The sequence below is a fragment of the Tubulanus polymorphus genome, chromosome 3 (assembly GCF_964204645.1).
Source record: "Tubulanus polymorphus chromosome 3, tnTubPoly1.2, whole genome shotgun sequence".
Lineage (NCBI taxonomy): Eukaryota > Metazoa > Nemertea > Palaeonemertea > Tubulaniformes > Tubulanidae > Tubulanus > Tubulanus polymorphus.
The window spans coordinates 7,339,247-7,357,681 of record NC_134027.1 but is presented as its reverse complement, the minus strand read 5'-3'; the positions used below and the strand labels follow the sequence as shown (position 1 = coordinate 7,357,681).

At 36.0% G+C, this 18,435-nt stretch overlaps 3 protein-coding genes across 6 annotated transcripts; 1 reads left to right on the top strand and 2 right to left on the bottom strand.

Moving 5' to 3' along the window:
- The first annotated feature begins 736 nt into the window (after positions 1–736).
- On the top strand, positions 737–3,901 carry LOC141901831 (E3 ubiquitin-protein ligase CBLL2-like). The gene is made up of 5 exons (XM_074789328.1): positions 737–1,041; positions 2,048–2,115; positions 2,240–2,326; positions 2,428–2,489; positions 2,916–3,901. The coding sequence occupies exons 1-5, from the start codon at positions 1,011–1,013 to the stop codon at positions 3,787–3,789; spliced, it is 1,122 nt and encodes a 373-aa protein (XP_074645429.1). The 5' UTR covers positions 737–1,010; the 3' UTR covers positions 3,790–3,901.
- A 579-nt stretch (positions 3,902–4,480) lies between these two features.
- Positions 4,481–13,875, bottom strand: LOC141901704 (WASH complex subunit 4-like). 3 transcript variants are annotated; one of them, XR_012618854.1, is made up of 35 exons: positions 13,804–13,875; positions 13,139–13,278; positions 12,866–13,031; positions 12,711–12,784; positions 12,502–12,584; positions 12,374–12,416; positions 12,176–12,279; positions 11,941–12,061; positions 11,730–11,847; positions 11,488–11,615; positions 11,217–11,377; positions 10,479–10,596; positions 10,265–10,390; positions 10,070–10,177; positions 9,884–9,974; positions 9,672–9,727; positions 9,505–9,584; positions 9,173–9,278; positions 8,959–9,075; positions 8,703–8,871; positions 8,433–8,587; positions 8,076–8,255; positions 7,836–7,925; positions 7,697–7,741; positions 7,504–7,612; positions 7,269–7,422; positions 7,122–7,185; positions 6,897–6,980; positions 6,700–6,796; positions 6,525–6,619; positions 6,347–6,439; positions 6,140–6,248; positions 5,948–5,985; positions 5,065–5,112; positions 4,892–4,975 (listed from the first exon to the last, which is right to left on the bottom strand). XR_012618854.1 is itself a non-coding variant. In XM_074789123.1 (34 exons), exons 1-34 carry the CDS (start codon positions 13,871–13,873, stop codon positions 4,833–4,835), a joined length of 3,645 nt encoding a protein of 1,214 aa, XP_074645224.1. In that variant the 5' UTR covers positions 13,874–13,875; the 3' UTR covers positions 4,481–4,832. The 3 variants fall into 3 exon arrangements, 2 of the variants coding, with proteins under 2 accessions (XP_074645224.1, XP_074645226.1); XM_074789123.1 differs by lacking the exon at positions 5,948–5,985 and having other exon boundaries at positions 4,481–4,975; XM_074789125.1 differs by lacking the exons at positions 5,948–5,985; positions 13,804–13,875 and having other exon boundaries at positions 4,481–4,975; positions 12,866–12,939; positions 13,139–13,248.
- A 198-nt stretch (positions 13,876–14,073) lies between these two features.
- LOC141901732 (UDP-N-acetylglucosamine transferase subunit ALG13-like) lies at positions 14,074–16,712 on the bottom strand. Of its 2 annotated transcripts, XM_074789167.1 has the most exons (5): positions 16,588–16,712; positions 15,345–15,507; positions 15,119–15,257; positions 14,891–15,015; positions 14,664–14,798 (listed from the first exon to the last, which is right to left on the bottom strand). In XM_074789167.1, the coding sequence occupies exons 1-4, from the start codon at positions 16,672–16,674 to the stop codon at positions 14,901–14,903; spliced, it is 504 nt and encodes a 167-aa protein (XP_074645268.1). In that variant the 5' UTR covers positions 16,675–16,712; the 3' UTR covers positions 14,664–14,798; positions 14,891–14,900. The 2 variants fall into 2 exon arrangements, with proteins under 2 accessions (XP_074645267.1, XP_074645268.1); XM_074789166.1 differs by lacking the exons at positions 15,119–15,257; positions 15,345–15,507; positions 16,588–16,712 and having other exon boundaries at positions 14,074–14,798.
- Positions 16,713–18,435: the final 1,723 nt, after the last annotated feature.

The window sequence follows — 18,435 nt, the reverse complement described above, 5'->3', positions numbered from 1 at the left end:
AATCAAATACTCTCTTTTGTCGGGATGTGAAACTCAAGTATAACTCATGAAATTAATCATATCCAATTTTACCAAAGGTATTCATGTCACTAACAACTATTGTGAACCTCACCATTTCTGCATTTGATAAAAATGGAACTAAATTCGAAGGTGAAAACTCGTTCTTAAAGAATAGAATTTTCGACGAATTTTATTGAAATCTTGCTAAGTATATTTTTTCATGCTCGATGGCGAAAAATGCGAAATATAGAATCGGTAGCCTTTGGCGAGGCCGGAGACTCGATGGCCGCGGGCGTGGCTTTCTAAGTATTTTTAAAAAACAAAATAGAATGTACTATAGTATACTATACTATTATAGTACTGTTTAGACGTCTGACCAATAAAGTCAGCATTTCATAGGAATAATGCCGTGAAATTCGGTGCGAAATACATGTAATGAACAATGAAGATGGCACCGCCGCCAATACAGGCGGTGGACGTAACCGGCCTTTGGCACCGAGTTATGTCTATCAAGATGTCACCTCAGCTATTTGCTCAAGATAAGCCGTTTAAGCCAATACAGGTGCGACAGATGATTAAGTCAAGTCAATCATCGAACCCATTTAATGTTTAGTTATGCATGTGGGTGCCGGACCGACCCACCGCCTATTTTCGGTATCAATTAAGTACCGGTATTTCAATTTGAATTTGTATTCATCGAAAAACGAAAATAATTAGATCTGCATTCAACAAAATATTCTTTGTGCAAATTATTCATTTTCAGCTAATTTTCAATTTATTCACTTATTGAGTTTTTTATGGTACTTTTCGCGATATTCAGCTTGAGCTGTAAATAATTGATTCTCCCACGCCACCAGGCAGGGACTGGCACCGTCCACATCAACATTTAACAATCTCACGACCTCCTTCGTTCAAGACACCAGATCATCGTTTGGTTGGATATACTCCTCCTCCCTCCGACCGACCTCTCCTCTCGAGTCAGTCCGAGTCTTGCCTCTCCTCTAATAAATATGGACGATAACTTGGACTCTAAGAAAAGAGGTATGATATAGAAATGAGATGAGCAATTCACCTTGAATTGAATGAGTCGGCCGACATTTTTCTTTCACACTGTTCTCACAGGGGTTTGGCGATGGGCTTGGATTTTATTTCCGGGTTGTTGATAATCTCGCGAGAATGGGGGTCCTCCTTATTACCGAGATGACGTAATTTACCGAGATCAACCGAGATGACATGAAATATAGCATATTTATTTACTCCTTATTGATTTTAACATTTGAAATCATATTATATCAGTAATAAATGCCTTCTAATCTAGAGACGTAATCTAGAGTCATATTTTTCCGGATATTTTGTAAAATAAATTTTGACTTCAAATACGTAATCTCGGTTAGCAATAACATTTCATTGAATTTGATTGATCAACGATCTCATCTCGGTAAAGTTAAAAGTTATTTTTCTACAAAAATATCCGACAAAATATGTAAAATATGACTCCAGCAGGCATTTATTACTGATATAATATGATTTAAAGTGTTAAAATCGATAAGAAATCTATAAATATGCTATAGGCCTATTTCATGTCATCTCGGTAAAATACGTCATCTCGGTAATAAGGATGACCGGAGAATGGCGCTAAATATGAACTGTGAATAAATTCAAAATATCACGGATATGCCTTGTGTTTATATTGTTTATTTATCCGCTATAAAGTTCTGATAAACAATTGGTCGCTTTACTATATGAAATCAAAAGGGATGAAACACCTTCAAGTCGTGCCAGCCAGAAAGCTGGGACAGTCACATGACTTAACGCTTCTTATTTGACTGAATGCGAACCTGAAGCATCTAAGAAGGAAACTATGATACGTGACTGTCCCAACTTTCTGGCTGAAAATTTAATTACAGCGGAGGCCTGGCGTTTCATCCCTTGTGATTTTATATAGAACCCCTGTGACTGTTCTTACTTGCTAGAATGATAGGTAACGTTGATAGGTATTAATGGCAATGCCAATGCCAATGGTTAACCATTTATTGTATTTTTTCAGAAGTAATTGATCCAAAAATCATTGATAACTGGCACCATTCACGTCAGAAACTTGTCTGGAGACATAAGGTAAAATAAACATGCAGTGTGCTATGTAAATGTAAATGTAAAATCTATGACAGATTCAGTGTTAATTCAATCACATGGTGCTTGAGCTGTTATTTAAGTTATTATTTCTATTCATCACTTTCAGGTGAATTTAATCGGTGAGAAAGTAGTTGATCCATTGATCCACAGCTGTGACAAATGTCGTCTTCCGATACTGATCTATGGTCGAATGGTCAGTATATGGTTTTATCAATGATCAAATAATCACATGAATAAATTATGAAAAACTAAGTCGAGTCAGTTGTTCGTAAAATGCAATGATTTTCTTTGCAGATCCCATGTAAACATGTGTTTTGTTTGAACTGTGCAAGGAAGATGGGAAAAAAGTGTATGAGGTAATTTTCGCCGTACCATGTTATCAATCGTCCTCCAGCAGGGATAGAACCAGATGGCAATGAGACTGCCATGTTACGAAAACCAGCCACACTAGACGACCGGGTGCACACCCGGTCTAGGGTGGCAGGGTTTCAAACCAGATTGCGTCGCTAAACTTAGCCACAGCATGAAAACCAGCCACACTAGACGACCGGGTGCTAACATGGCAGTCTCATTGCCATCTGGCCGAGGGAGGATGGCTATCAATATGAATGATCAGACATTCTGGTAATAGATTTAAAACCCCACTATTTACTAATCTTTATATAAAGTCGGTTTTGATTCTATTATCCTCATTTGAGTGTTAACTAATCTACTATTCGGTCTCGTAATAATCCTTCTTGCAGAATAACTGGTCCATTATGATTCTGCTTCTATTTTTGCAGATGTGACGATCCGGTTATGCGCGTAGAACAATCAGCATTAGGTACTGTGTTTATATGTACATGGGGTGGAACCAGTAAACACGACCTGGAAGGATGTAGACGAACGTATTTATCGCAGAGAGACTTACAAGCGCACGTAAACCATCGACATTTGGCATCAGTTTCGGCGAGGCGGCCCGAACAAAAACCGATGAAACAAGCCCCGCCTCAACAACAAACACCTGCACAAATCCAGCAGCATCAAGATTTTACACATCGTGAAGCGATGAATACGATTGTTCAACCTCAACAGCAGCCCGTCGTTGCCCCGCAAGGGCAATACCAACCGCAGGAGGTGGTTTATATGCATCACCAACAAACAGCTGCACCAGTGCCACAGCAACATGCAGTAACTGCCCAGCCGGATTATCGTCCGGGAGGTACAGCAATCACAGCCGGTCGAACTAATCTAATCACCGTACAGATACAGGACGAGAATAGTGGTTACCAGCAACAGGTTGTCAGCGGTTACCCAGTAGCATCATTTGCGTCGCATGTACCCCCGCCGATAGCCGGACAACATCATTATCCCCCACCTCAAGTCAGCCACGGTCAACCGCAGATGCAGGTACCATCAGCGGCTTATTCGAACTCTGCTTATGCTGTCTCGCCAATGACCATGCAGCCCCCGCAATCAATGGGGCCTCCACAACGATATGCTAGCCCTCATACAACTTATGAAGAATCGACAATGTCACCTCGCTTTCCATCGCCCGGGCAGCAGAGTCCAAGGGCGCATTGGCCAAATGCTGGGCCACAATCGAGAGTTCAACCCCCGGCAAATGTGGCTAACCCTCCCCCTGTACAGAGACAAGATTACCAACAGTACTATTAGCTAGCAGTATGTCATATCGTAACAAATATTTTGTATCTATTAATTTGATGTTGTAAAATGCGTCAATGTATTCATAAATAAAAATCTTGGGAGTCTTCCAAGCACTGAAGAATATGAAGCTTCTATTCTTTTCTATCCATCTATCATACAGAGGTATCGGAAAAATGATTCTAGACAGAGTTTTAATTTGACTACTGACAGGCAAAATAATTGAAGGGATCAAAGGACTTAGATTTGAAATGGATTCTAGAGGTTTGTGTGTTGACCATAAAAAAGTACAGTGAAACCTCCAACTTGGGGCGCCCAGGAAATCTGTTCTTTCTAACCTATGTGTTGTCAGTATCCGGTATGAGATCAAATAGTCTTAGGATGAATTCTCGGATTTTTATGTCTCGTGAATCATATAGGTACCGGTTTGTCATTACGAGGTTCCATTGTATAAAGATGATAAAATCTTGACTATTGCTACAATAGACTCTGCTTGACCTGTCAATCGAATTATTCCCTGTGGTGCAAAGATTCTAATGCAGTCGTTGCAGGGAGGCCACAATAGTTTGGAGTAAGAAACTACTACGGTCTACTGTATCAACAGATCAATGCTTTCTCAAGAACAATGGGCAAGGTAAATTATTTACTTCAATTAAGACACTATGTCTAAAAAAAGACGAAGCGAAAGAATAAATATGATTTATACGATTGTTTATGTTTTATTTATACAAATGGTAATAAACTATGATCGATACACAACAGTAATATATTATATGAAAAGCCATATATGACTATACAGTATATGATTACCAAGTAGCAGTACCAATTCAGTAGAACACTACCGGTACTAATTACTTATTGATAGTTGATTCCAATTAACAGACTGTATTCCAAAATCATTGAGGCAAAACCTAACTACACAAGGTTATCAGAAAATTCATACTTATATCGCGTCTTCAAACAAATTACAATGCATTTTTAACAATTTGAAATTTATCTTGATAAAATTACTACTTCATGGAATATAATTTCATCATGCCTGTATATTGTTACTCTTAGTATGAAGGAGGTGGAATTGGTGGAGGTGGTGGCGGCGGCGGCGGTGGCGGCGGTGGTGGCGGTGGTGGAGGTCCTGAACTTGGTGGTGGTTGGGGTGGAGCAGGCACTGATGACGTTGACGCAGCACTTTCACCTTGACCTAAAGATATTGACAAAATTAAATCAAATTAGGCTACTTATTCACTAGAGCTAGAAAACGAGAATTATTTGCACAATTCATTAACTTACTGGGATTGGAAGTTGATGTTGACTCAGATGTAACCGCTTGACTTCCTTCTAAAATATATTACAGTAAATATTATTCTCAACACTATCGCTATCTAAACATTCAAGATGGCATTTATTTTGATAATCGTAAAAGCTTTTGTAAGAATAAATACTATATTAATGTAAGCCCAAATCATTTTGCCTTTTATGACTATAAACAAGATGGATAAAATAGCAAAGTGCAAAAAAATGAAGACCAAATTTAAGCAATATCTCGGGGGAAAAATATACACCACACTAGCTGCTGCAAACAATAATACAGAGAAAAAAGAATCTTCACCTATCCTAAGAAAATATGTTTCTGCATGACATGTTTTCAAACTTAAGCCAAAAAGATATATGTGATTTCCTCATTAAAGGAAGCAACAGTCTTGGTCATGCTGTCTACAAATATGTGCATCTTTTAACACAGCATACTGTCGCCTTAAAACGACCGTGCGTTACTTGAACATTTATCTTCTTAGTTTAAGCATATTTGTTTATTCTATAATGCCACAGACTTCTTAAAGACTCATGCGGTGTTAAAACACCACCATATTCTGAAAACTTGCAGACCTGTAGAATGTGGACTTTCAACAATTACGTAACCGCTATATTCAGGCAATATTATTTTGTTTTTCTTCTCGTTTCGAGACCACATATAATGTCCCCGGACCATTTGTGGTTGTCCATTCAATATAGTAATTTTTATGTTCACAATAGAATTTCAATGGTTAAAGAGAAAAAAACGAAAAAAGAATCATCTACAACAGAACTACCCGTTAAGACATGCTAGCCAATAATGTGACTTTTTAATACGAAGCAATGAGCATCTAGCTATTATGACAATTAATAATGTATGTACCATATGAACTGTTCATTGATGATTTGTTTCCTGAGATCCTGGTGTGAAAATATGCCATGCATAAGTGTAAAAATTGAATCAGTTATTGCAAGTAAAAGGATTTCATTCTTATAAACAATTTCATATCACATCATTGTGTGCAATTCTAATGTAACTGTGTATTTTTGATGTGATGTAGTTATAACAACTCACCTTCTTTTGAGTCTTTTTCTTTTTTGTCTTCGGTTTCTTCTGATGCGGTTTTATCTGCCCTAAAGAATATCCTCGCGCTGCTCAGTGAAAAGTGTACGAGTTTAAACTCCTGAAAACAGAGGAAAATTTATACAACCTATATACCGGTTTTAATAGATAATGGAAGCTAAAACTAAAATCTTTCGATTTATGAAATCTTTCATTCACCTGTTGGAATGTCTCGAGACGTTTCACTGTCAACGTCATTGTTTGTTGCAATTTGTCATCATTTCGATTACTAGCAGTTTTCGTTGCTTCTTGCTAAAATTGGGAATGTCACATTTAGAAATTGCTTACCGAACTCTCACTTGAAAACATACAAATTACAAAAATTACATGTGCAAACCTTCTCTTTCCTGTATTTTTCGGCGACAGATTGGAACCAATGTAGCGAATCGAAATCATGGTACTGATCAAGTAGTTTTAATATGAATGCCACACCTTGATGAAATAAATTTAATAGCTGAAGAAACATTACATACAATGAATTTTTCACTTTGGATCATGAAAGTCTTGTATACCCATGACAAAGCCATCATCCGTGAAAGCTGCTCCTACTTTGTTCTTCTTGTTAAGCTTGTCTTTGCTGCTTGTGGAACATTCCACAAAATTCAAAATCTGAGGAATGAAAATAAATACTGTAAACTCGATTTGATTCATTAAGATTGGCAGCGTTATCTCCATCTCGAAAAAATGGAACTTCACATTTTTTTCTTACCAGTGGTGGCAGAATCACAAAGAACTGGCGTAGATGCATATTCTTTGTATTTCGAAACTCTGGAGCAAAAACATCGACCAGCATCTGCATAAGATATCAAATCACATTTAATGATTCTTTCAGGAAAATGATATCAAATAAATCAGAATGCAAAGAAATAAACGCCTTTGAAAACTCTAACTTCTCAATGCAAATATATGGTAATACAAACGTGTTATTACTTGCCTTGAAATATTCAGTTCCTTCAGCAAAATTCTTGTTCAAGTTTCCAATTACATGGTCAAGCGCCCTGAAAGATTATAAAAGTATTTTCAGTCATTATCTTCAATCTTCTAAATTCTATATGCAAATGAGATATTCTTATATCTTCACCTGGCCCCCCTTTGGCATTCATCAGAGAGCTCTTCTTCTTTGCAGAGTTCTTCAAAGTTTACTATGTCGCTCAAATCCGGAATGAATCGAATGGCATTACTACAGCAGTGAAGTCCTCCAGATCTGATCATACGGATATAGCCCATAGCATTACCTAAAATATATGATGAACATAGAGCACTAATATCCAAAGAATGTGGGATGAATACCAAATCGAGATATTGTAAAGACTTACCAATCTGAGTAATCAGAATACGGAACTGATCCAAGTAACTCAAACCTTCCGGATTCAATCCAAGTTTTCTGATACCTTTGTTGAATTTCTCTGCCCTTTCAAATGGATACTGAAAATGGATTCAATTCTAATCATTAGGTATCAATGAACGACACCATAAGATCACATACGAAAATATTTCAAAATAGTCAACCTTCTGATCGGTTTGAGCATGATTCTCCTTGAAAAACCTCCAATCCTGAAATCAAGAAAATCAATAATCAACTTAATCTGAAATACAGCTCAAAGACTGCATTATAGTCTAGCAATAAGAAACGTTGGAAGACCTTTACCTTGATCAGTCTGGCTTTTATGTGTTCATCATACATGAACTGAGAGAATATGAAGAATTTCTTCCTCAGAAACTGATAGGTAAAATTCACCTGTATAAACAGACACAATCAAAATTAAATCTAACACTTGCTGATACAAAGAAAACTCAATGGTAATCACAAACATGTATAAATCTTTTACATCTTTTCAAGCAATTTCCAAAATGATCTCTTTAGAGCTAAATGTCACGAATAACTTACTGTTGTATTCATGATTCCAGTTCCGTGAGTCCTGATCGAATTCGCTATATGGCGAATATTGATTGTGTTCAGATGTTTATTGTTGCTCGATTTCTCGACGAATATCTGATTGTTCAAGTTGTACATGTATTTCGAAACAAATACGTGTATGTTCCGCATAATCTCCAAAACATCCAAGCCCTGTTTTAGAACAAACCAAAACATGTATTGATATTAGGGCACAAAGCTTCAACAGAAAATCAGGATACTAAAGAAAATATCAATGTGTACATTCTTTATGCTTTGATTCAATTCTTCCTAAAAATACTGTTCCTGACTTTTGGAGTGATTTTTACAGGATGAATATGGATTAATAACCTGTTCCAATGTTTGACTAGGTAGATGTGATTCTTGTAAGTACAACTCATATTTCTGTTGGGCTAGGTTTCTCATTTCCCCATAAGTTTTCCAATCGTGCAGGGCAACAGTTGTTAAATTGTAGAATGTCTTGTCAAGATAATGTTCAACGTAAGCTGGAAGCAAATGAGTAACAATGAAATGAATCGGAGAGAAATATCGATTTGTTGAACCGAGGCTGAACGTTTGTCCAGTTGGAAGTATATACAAAATGACACTCTCCTTACTTACTTCTGACATTTATAAACTTGTCAAAGAATCTAATGGGCTGAATTTTTAGGAAACCTGATAAATCTTTCAGGCCACATTTGAACGGGTTTCGGTCATCAAGTTGAAGATGAGAATGTATAGCAAGTCGTAAGTCTGTTTCAATCTCGCGACACAACGGATCCAGAAGATTCTGTAAAATTTGTAACAACATTATGTTGTCTATGAGAATATTGTTCAGTCTCACGAAAGTTCAAATTTTTTGATTTTGTTAACATACCTCTTTCAGACCAGTGATCATTTCCTGCTCAAAACTATCCAGCAGTGTTTGCACGTTTTCATGATGGCGACTGACTAGCAGCGGTGGAATGCAATCTTTCATTGCAGCAAACATATACTGAAATACATGTAATACAGTAACAATGAGTAATCAAACAAGCCCTTTTTAGCCTGTATATCTTTATACATCTACCGGTATTTCTATTTCAACCTACAAGTATCTTATGGGTATCAGTTGCCGTTTCAAACATGTCAGCCAGATAAATAGGAATGATAACACGATGCCAGTACATAAAACTGCAGTCACACGCTTGATGAAGACTGAAGGAGAAACAATTAAAATAGATTACCAGGTTGCAAGATTATTGGTTTCAAGTACACTGTATACATTATTTTCAAAAACTTTAAATTCTATATTGGTAGGTTAATTCTGGTACTGGTACATACAGTACTATTGTTAATTACCTACATTACCTATCTAATTTTGAAGGTTGAAAGTTTATTATTACTGATATTAATAACTCAAGTATATTCTAGGCATACAAACCTTTCACGGAGGTCACAAATCATTGCTAGTTTCTTCAGGGTCCCAAAAAGAGTTGAAAGTTCATCATCTTTATATGAATGCTGAAATGTTCATATACCGTATGGCTGTATTATCAAGTATAGGGTAATAAATGATTGAGTAACAACATACAAATCAACTATACTTACAAGCTTTGTACCGACACATAATGCCAGATTTGTAATCAGTCTTCTTTCTTTCGAACCTAATGTCAATAACATAAACCATAAAAATAGAAATATCCAAATACATGTACTGCATTTTTGATACACATCTTCATCGTAGAATGTTAGCACTGAATTCTTGTGATTCTGAGGAATGTATTACAGAAGGTGTTTTCCGGTAATGAGACATTATGTACCTGGTCCATTGAGTGTATTCTCAGCTAGCACGAGTGCAGACAAAACATCCAACTGTTTCTGACTGTAACGTTTGTCTGATGTTATACGTTTCTACAAATGAGTAAGCATAGTGATAAAAGAATATCATACTTTTGATGCATATAAGAATTGCAGTTATGTCAAAGAATAATCCAAAGATTTTCTACCTTTGCAGTTGAGATGGAAGACAGAGCCTTATAACTGAGATGTTGAATGATATGATTCAAGGATTCAGCAACTAACATACTTCTTCGATGGAACGTGTGCTCTATTGCCTATGAATAAAGACAGTGGCTATAAAACTTATCTTTAGAATAAAGAGTGGTTTATTACTTTCTCATAAAATCATAACCATACTGCACCTTCAACATTTCCACCAGTTTACACAAAGCAAGAACAACTGTTTTCGTCATAGGCTTGGACAATGCAACGTACATATTCATCAGATTCTTAACCATGTGATTAAGGTTATGTGCAAGTAAAAGACCCTGAAAATATCATTGGGAAAAGTAATGTAAAATGAGTATACACTATTGTTGTTACATATCTTAGCTCAATAACAAATTCTATATTTACCTTGATGAATAGTTTGCAGCGTGTGTCTAATCCTTGCAACAGGGTATTTGTCCGACTCAGGTTGGATTCCATTTTTACCATCCACGCTGACACTTGTAGGTATATAGCCTGCATATCTCTAGCAAAAGATAATTACAATATAGTTTTAAAATCCGAAAGGAGAACCTGCCACAAATCATTTACAACCTCATATTACAAACATTACAACATTCGATTTACAAACGCATGTTAGGTGTTCCATAATTGGTGCATAATTCCACAACCCTTACCAACCATAACCATAGAGAAACATGTGCAAAACCATTGAAAATTAAATTCAATCTTCCAGAATAGATGGCTACCTCCATCAATATTCCGATGGACCAGCAAATGATCTTACACCTCAATACTACAGATATTCTGAAGGAGGCTATGAAGGCAGCAACCTATTCTCGAAGTGTCTATATAAGCAACATCAAATGAAACATATCTAGACAAAATAAATCCAACAATGAATCGAAGGTAACAAACCTTTTCCTTTGGAAGCAAAAAAACAACAAGATTTTATTTTTCAAAAGTTACCGCTACACCGATATCCATTAAATTAAAAATCATCGACATGAGTATAATTGCTATCCTAGACATAAAGTTTTCTCAATCATTTCTCAACGAATTAGTTAAAATGTAACTCAAATACATATGTTTTTATATCAGGAATTAAATGTCATTTTTCAGAACTTAAATTTGTTTTTAGCTTACCTGGTAAGACTTTGAGATTTGGACACTAACCAACTTTGACGTTGTGCTAACACTGCGTTCATTGCTTTTTTGTCTAATGCTTTCGCCATGTGGGGCAGTTTATTCTGTAAAAACTCATTCGCAAACCAAACTACATTGCCAACTAATGTTATACCAGGTACCTGCAATTGAGAGATACCAGTATGTATTTAGTGGGAGGGAAAGACTAGAACTAGCTGAATACAAGAACACTTCTCAACAATTAATGATATTTATGCGTACGATATTTTACCTTTTTGTAAACATCCCATAGTGATTTGAAAACACGTTTATCAATAACACGGAATATCTGGAAGTGTAGAATATACAAACCGCAAATATTGACATAGTGTAATCTTTGATCAGTTTCAACCGAATCACCTGAAATTATAACAGATTGTTCTTGATTAATTGCCTGCCGAAGAACCATTGGTTGCAACTAGTTTTTGACAACCTATCACTACAAGGAATTCAATTCATGAAAGATATTCTTACCGATAGTTGGTTCGATCTGATTGAAATAGTTCCGAATGTTCAAAGCGAATTCTTCAGCAAATGCACTATTTTTAGACACCATCATTTGAGGATCATCAAACATCTGTTCAACGCAGTTCTGAAACCATAAAGTCAGAAAAACTTCAAAAATAATTCATGGAGAATTGGCGTTGCTAGATCTTTTATTACTCCTGATAAATTTCAGCCTTACCTGAAAGATCATCCCATCTAGTAACTGTCCTTCCAGAGTTATCATTAATTTTTCAAACTGCCGCAATTTGTCAGCTGATAAACTGAATCTGGTAGGGTTATGATGCACAGAGTTCAGCATTCTACGCACCGGGAAGAATAAAAAGACAATATCAAGGAAATGTATTAAGATTAAATAACTTTAGTAAACATTAATAGATTACTAGTGTATCATCTGTCAGTAGTGGATTCCCTACCGCTTATACAATGTCCAGTGATCTTTCAGAGTGCCATGGGTTTCAATAATCTCATCCAATGTGATCAGGACTCGCAGTAAACTACCCAGATGTTCGTATAGAGGCTAAAAAGCAATCCATTTTTCATTTAAGATTCATTTCTGAACGAGATTATACGAAAAGTTTGATGAAAACTAAGTGAAAAGTGTGTACCCTCACCTGAAAATGTACGTCTGTAATGTCAATGATCTTATTTGGTGTCCTACAACGGAAATGAAACAATACTACTGCTATATGGCCGGCTGCAAAAATTATGAATTGCTATAATTTTGTGTTATATACAGTACTTTGATGATGAATGCAGCGAAGACAACTGGTGCATTACATTCTTGACAGTATCGTAGCAACGATTGACGAAACATGACAGCTCCTTAAAACAACAGAAATAAACAATCATACTTCACTCAATTACCACAAAGTAATTGCTGACCAAAAACTACAAGACATCTTGTAACTGTCAGCTAATCACCATAATATTCAAAAAGAAATTGTCTACCTGAAAAACAGGCATCATTCTGCCAAGCATTAATTGTGCCTCACAGTCACCATCTTGTGAACCATCGCCACTTTCTATAATATATCATATACATATTCATAAGATGTGCACACTATTCCAAAATATCAGAGTACATGTGTGTGATATTGGCATACCTCCTTCAGCATAGCACATGAGAACTGGGTAGAATTTTGTTTCAGCTTCTTTCTGAAGGTGGTCCATCTCACAACTAAGAGCAGCAAACACAGTAATCACTTTATTAAAGACTTTGTTGTTTGTGTTGATTAATTCAAGTAAATTTGTCTGTTCATATGGTAGGAACTGAAGAAAAAAATCCTCATTAATAACAGTGCCATAGTCAGCTCCTTTAGTCAGCAATGTTTAATGTCCTTAATTTCAAAGGAGAGCAGGGAATATGTGGAACTCACTTGAAGAGAGATCGGATCCAATGTCATATCCCAGACATCACCCATAGAATCATCAAGTGCGTCTTCGATATCCTTCAACTGTATGGAATACTCTTCCATAAAAGCTTGGTACTTCTTCAGTTGTACTTCACCAACCAGTTCTTCATAAATTGATGATAATATTGAAAAGTTGAATAAGCTTTCAGTGAAAGATGAATCGAATACAACATATAATGCAGTTGATCAATCAATAGTCAAAACACTAGCTGATTATCATCCAAAAGAGAGAATACCAAAGCTTTTCAGTTTTTAGAACTGATTTGTGATGAAATATGATACAGCGATGCATGCGACTAAAACATAATTTTCTTCTAATGAATTAACAGGAATACATACTAAAGAGGATAGTCAGTAACCTGACTGTGGTTTAGTTTCACAATCAGATATTTTCACAAACCACATCGTTGGTAAAGCCATCCAATTATAAAAAGCTTACCACCAACGATTAGGTAACTAACTATAGAAAGGAGTAATCAATTAAGTTTTGAATTGAATTGGTAACCTATTTGTAACCTATTTCAATAATGTGCTGTCTGTGTATAATCGATCAAAACTGATTGAATTTCATGTCGACGAAAAACAATCGGCATTATGATATAAACGACATGCTATTCAACATCACTTACTAAGAGACCCATCGTCAAACTTATCAAATTGCCAATCAGTGGTGGCAAAGTTGTTGACGTTCGACGCCATTTTGACGCAGTCACATGATCCCAATTGGGCCATTATAAAAATTGGGTAACCCTTTTTTGGGTTATATCGTGGTAGTAAATGATGAATCTGTTGTTGTACTGATCCTCAGTGCTTTACCTTATTATGGGTGGATATAAACATTGTGAAGAATATTCCCCAATACAATGTAATTAGACAGAATACACTTATTCTTCTATTGATATATTCGTTTATTTTTTAACCAAAGCCAATACAATACACTACTACACAATGAGGAAGATCAATTGTTGGCAAGTGTCCATATCAAATGTTTCCATTCGTTTCGCTTTGCGGAAACTGCTGCAGGGCTCATAGCATCCTTCATGGTCTTATCATTGTCTGCAGCAGGCGACAATTGTTGCGCTAAGTACTGAACAAAACAAATACAATAAACACCACAATCGTGACTATTTACTTGTTGAGGTGCATCGGAAATTTCTTTATATTTGGGTTTACATTCTGTCGCTAAATAAGTCCAAATTTTATGAACAAGTGTTGCCGCAATTGTTGAGTTACTGCCATTTGACGAGTCGTAATGTTCAAATTGGTTACTACGGCGATGATACAACAATAAACTCCAATGCGAACCACCTGTGTGATTCACATCTGCATTGTCATTCACCGCTAGGAAAATGGCTTCTTTATTTGGCAAATCCAACGGTTCTAAAAACAATCCTAGTTCGGTCACATCAGCAAATTTCATAAACTGAGTCACTTCGGGTGACACAAAAGAGAACGGATGATTGACAAATTCCTCATTCGAAAAATATTCAAAACAGAATCCGATAATGGCATCGTTCAACCAGTTGGGCGGATCCAACAATTTCACATCAGATTCACGCAGCAAACTGTCCTCATAACTCAAACAAACACGATCATCAGCCATTTTTATACACAAAATGATTTCCTTAAATGATAAAAAATAATATCACAATTCAATCTGTTTCAATCATCCGTTAGAAAATAATTCACAAGAAAAACCAAATTATTATTATTTACCTAAAGACAATTATGAATCTACTCCCATCAAGTTATTCAAAAATTTGCCGAACAATTCTGGTTTACCAGGTTTCAATGGCTTTAGCTGACTTAAATCCATAGATTTCATCAGATCACCCAGTTCACTGCAAAGAGTTATCAATCATAATCAAACAAATTCATTGAAAATGACATTTCTGTGTATGCCGTGTGATTTTAAAGGAGTTTTAAACTTCAATCTTAACTAACCTACAGGTGCAGTAGTATAAGTGGCCATCTTTGTACATCTGATTTGCTAATTCTAATTGATGGTTGTTCATTAATTCCTCATTGATGACGACGATCATATGTTTACCAGCCTCTAATGTCTCTAGAACACTTCCAGCACCTGTGTAATATTATACATTATGATGTTATATTTAGGTTTGGGTTCAGAGTGATAGTAAAGGGTACACCGAAGATGCATCTAACATACCAGCATGGCTTATAACCAAACTTGCGTTCTCAATATCAGCTTTGATCGAATCTTTATATCTGAAGAACTGCAAGCTGAAATCCTCCTCAATGGACGATTTTGGCTCATAAGTGCCCCTGCCAATTTGAAGAACTTCTTTAGTGTAACCAAGAGACTTCAATATCTGAAAAAAGATTTCTTAAGCTGCCAGTATTTCATTTTCTTCACTCCATTTTTCTCCTTTATTTATACAGGGTTAGTTTCTAAACTTTTGATGCTATGTGGATGTAATGTATTCATATAGCAATATAATGATTTAGTATGTATTGCAAAATATGAATAACCGGTAAAAGTACAGATCTGCACCTCTTGTGACTGACGCAATCTACTGAATTATAAATCACTGTTCTAACTTCAGAATGTCTCACAGAATCCAATGCAGTGATTTATTTTATGATATCTCTACTAGAAAGCAGATTTTTGGCCCGGTTTTATCTCAGAATCGTGACGATCTTTAAATAGGACGCCATATTGGATAGGGAAATCTAAAGTGAAGATTTGTCTTAAATAATTACTGAAACGATGTGAGGGTAATCAGTGCATAAAACTAATCAAATTTCTGTCAACTGTCACTGGGGTACTTAATGCTAACCAAATTGTCAGATATCATTGTTGAGATTAACAAGAAATTTATACTTTTCTTCCTCAAATTGAGTGGGTTATGAACCATCGTTTCAGCAAATATTCTTAACAAATCTTCACTTTAGATTGACCCATCCAATATGGCATCTGGTTCAAAAATCATGACGATCTCGAGACAAAATCCAGGCTAGAAATCTACTTTCTAGTAAAGATACCATAAAATAAACCAGTGTACTGAACTGCTGATGACATTTTGAGTCTAAATGAGTGATATTTAATGTAATTCAAATTGATTGAACCATTTACGAGAGGTGCGGATCTGCACTTTTACCGAAAAACCACCTAGTCCTATAGGAGCCATCAATGCCAGCTGCGCACACTGTAAACTTAGTTACTTCCCCGACCTTATATCATAATGCATAGCTTAATCTTCTCTGGACCCTCTAGACCAAATCTCTAGGACCACTGAACCGTAAGCGCGGTTGAAAAAGCCGCCATTTTGTTTTTGAAGTGAACCTATGACTATGAGATTGAGTGAGAAGAAGTGCTGTGACACATTGTCTCCGGCCCCACCACGAGCACGATTCTGGTTATTCATCAACTCAATTCTTATTCTATTTACCTGACATATATCTGAACTACACACTGTCTTGACAAGCCTATCAAAACTGGTCGTTCCAACAGTAACAAATACAGTTTTCTCGGTCATCGCCAACAATATAAAAAAGTATTGAATTGATTGTGGAATCCACACTAACCTTGGACGTCAATGTAACCGATTATTGGACACTCAAATTCAAATTCAAAATAACTTCAATAACGGTTACATCCATCTTCACCCGTCAAGGGATTCGAACCCACTACGCTAAAGCTGTTCCCCAAACTGGTGGAAGCGAGTTCGGGAGTGATACTGGACCCCTGGCAAGCGAGGGTGGTTACATCGGTTAATAGTATGGAAGCCCTGAGACGACACTGCCAGTTGCTTTAGTAGTTGCCAGTTGCGAGTTACAACTATCGAGTTACAACGTTAACAACTGTCAACGGGCCCAGCGTAATGTGCAGTGTCGGAACGTATGGTTTTGTGCTGTCGATATAATCGCATCTAAAGCTTGTCGGCAGACCAGTTGGTGGTGGGATTATTTTTTTCGGTTGAAAAAAAGAAGTAGAACACATGAGTTTCATAAAAGGTTTAACTCTTAAATCGATTTCATTTCTTCATTAATTCAGTTTATCTTAAGCGATTTAGGTCTCAATCCAGGATTTGCTATATCAAACTTAACTAAACGAATGACAAATTTTAAAATCAATCATATTTATTCTCGTACAACAATTATAGAAAATGCCAGGAGTGCTCGAGGAATTATAATGTAAGCTCATCAAACACGTGGACTTTAAAAAGCAACTTTTGTCCAACCACCATAGGCGTAAACGAGAGTTTCACTCATGTAATGGTTCAATTGACATGAACATGTCGTTTTATCCCACAACAACAATTATACCTAAATGACGTATTTATGTACTTGAGGAAGTGCCTCATTTACAAAAAGATGACCTGTATTTTAAAAAAAGTCTCCAACATAAAAAATTGAAAATCAGAGATAAAAATACAAATTTAAACTGGAAAGCTTATGATTAACTAAACATTTGATTTAATTTTCATAAACTTTATTTAACAAGATAACTAGAGTCTTGCCACCTTTGCTCAGACATGATCAAATTGGTTATTTTCTCACATGTTACATTTATACAAAGTATTTTGGAGGTATCCTCTTATATGCAATCAACAAGATAGAGTTTTTCACCTGTCAATTTGAATATAGCTAGCACAATCTACTAATTAACACTTCACTTCAATAGATATTACATATATGCTTGCCCCAAGGTCAAGTGGAATTTATTCCTTAGATCAAACCCTGCAAACTATAATATAGGTCTTTCTTCGTGGCAATTCAAGATAAATCAAGTACCGTAACTTCAAACAAATATGGTTTGACTGACAAAGCTACAGTTACTTCTTATTATATTATTCAACTTGATAGGTAGATATAACAACTCTAAAGATCAGAAATTCCTTGAGTCCAGATATTACAGGCCCCACACAGACGCGGTTAAACCGATAATCAAAACAAAGCTAGGACAATTGACCAAAAGCACTGTATCCTAAAGTTATCAAGAAACTGCTGCTATTTTAGACAGGCCCTTAATTAAATCAGTATTTTATGAACCACTGAAAAGCACCACAGTGCAATTGTTGCTATAAAACTTAACAACTGAAAAGTTTCAACATGAGAGATGAAAATGTACATCCTTTTATTCGCAATAATACAACAAATAATAATACAACAATAATATCTTAATGGAGGAATCATCATGAAAGTTCCTAATAGTAATTAGAAGATGGCGTTTTCATACCAGAGTACTAGAGTACTAGACACCACTCATCACCACAAGTAATTTGTTTTCCTTATAA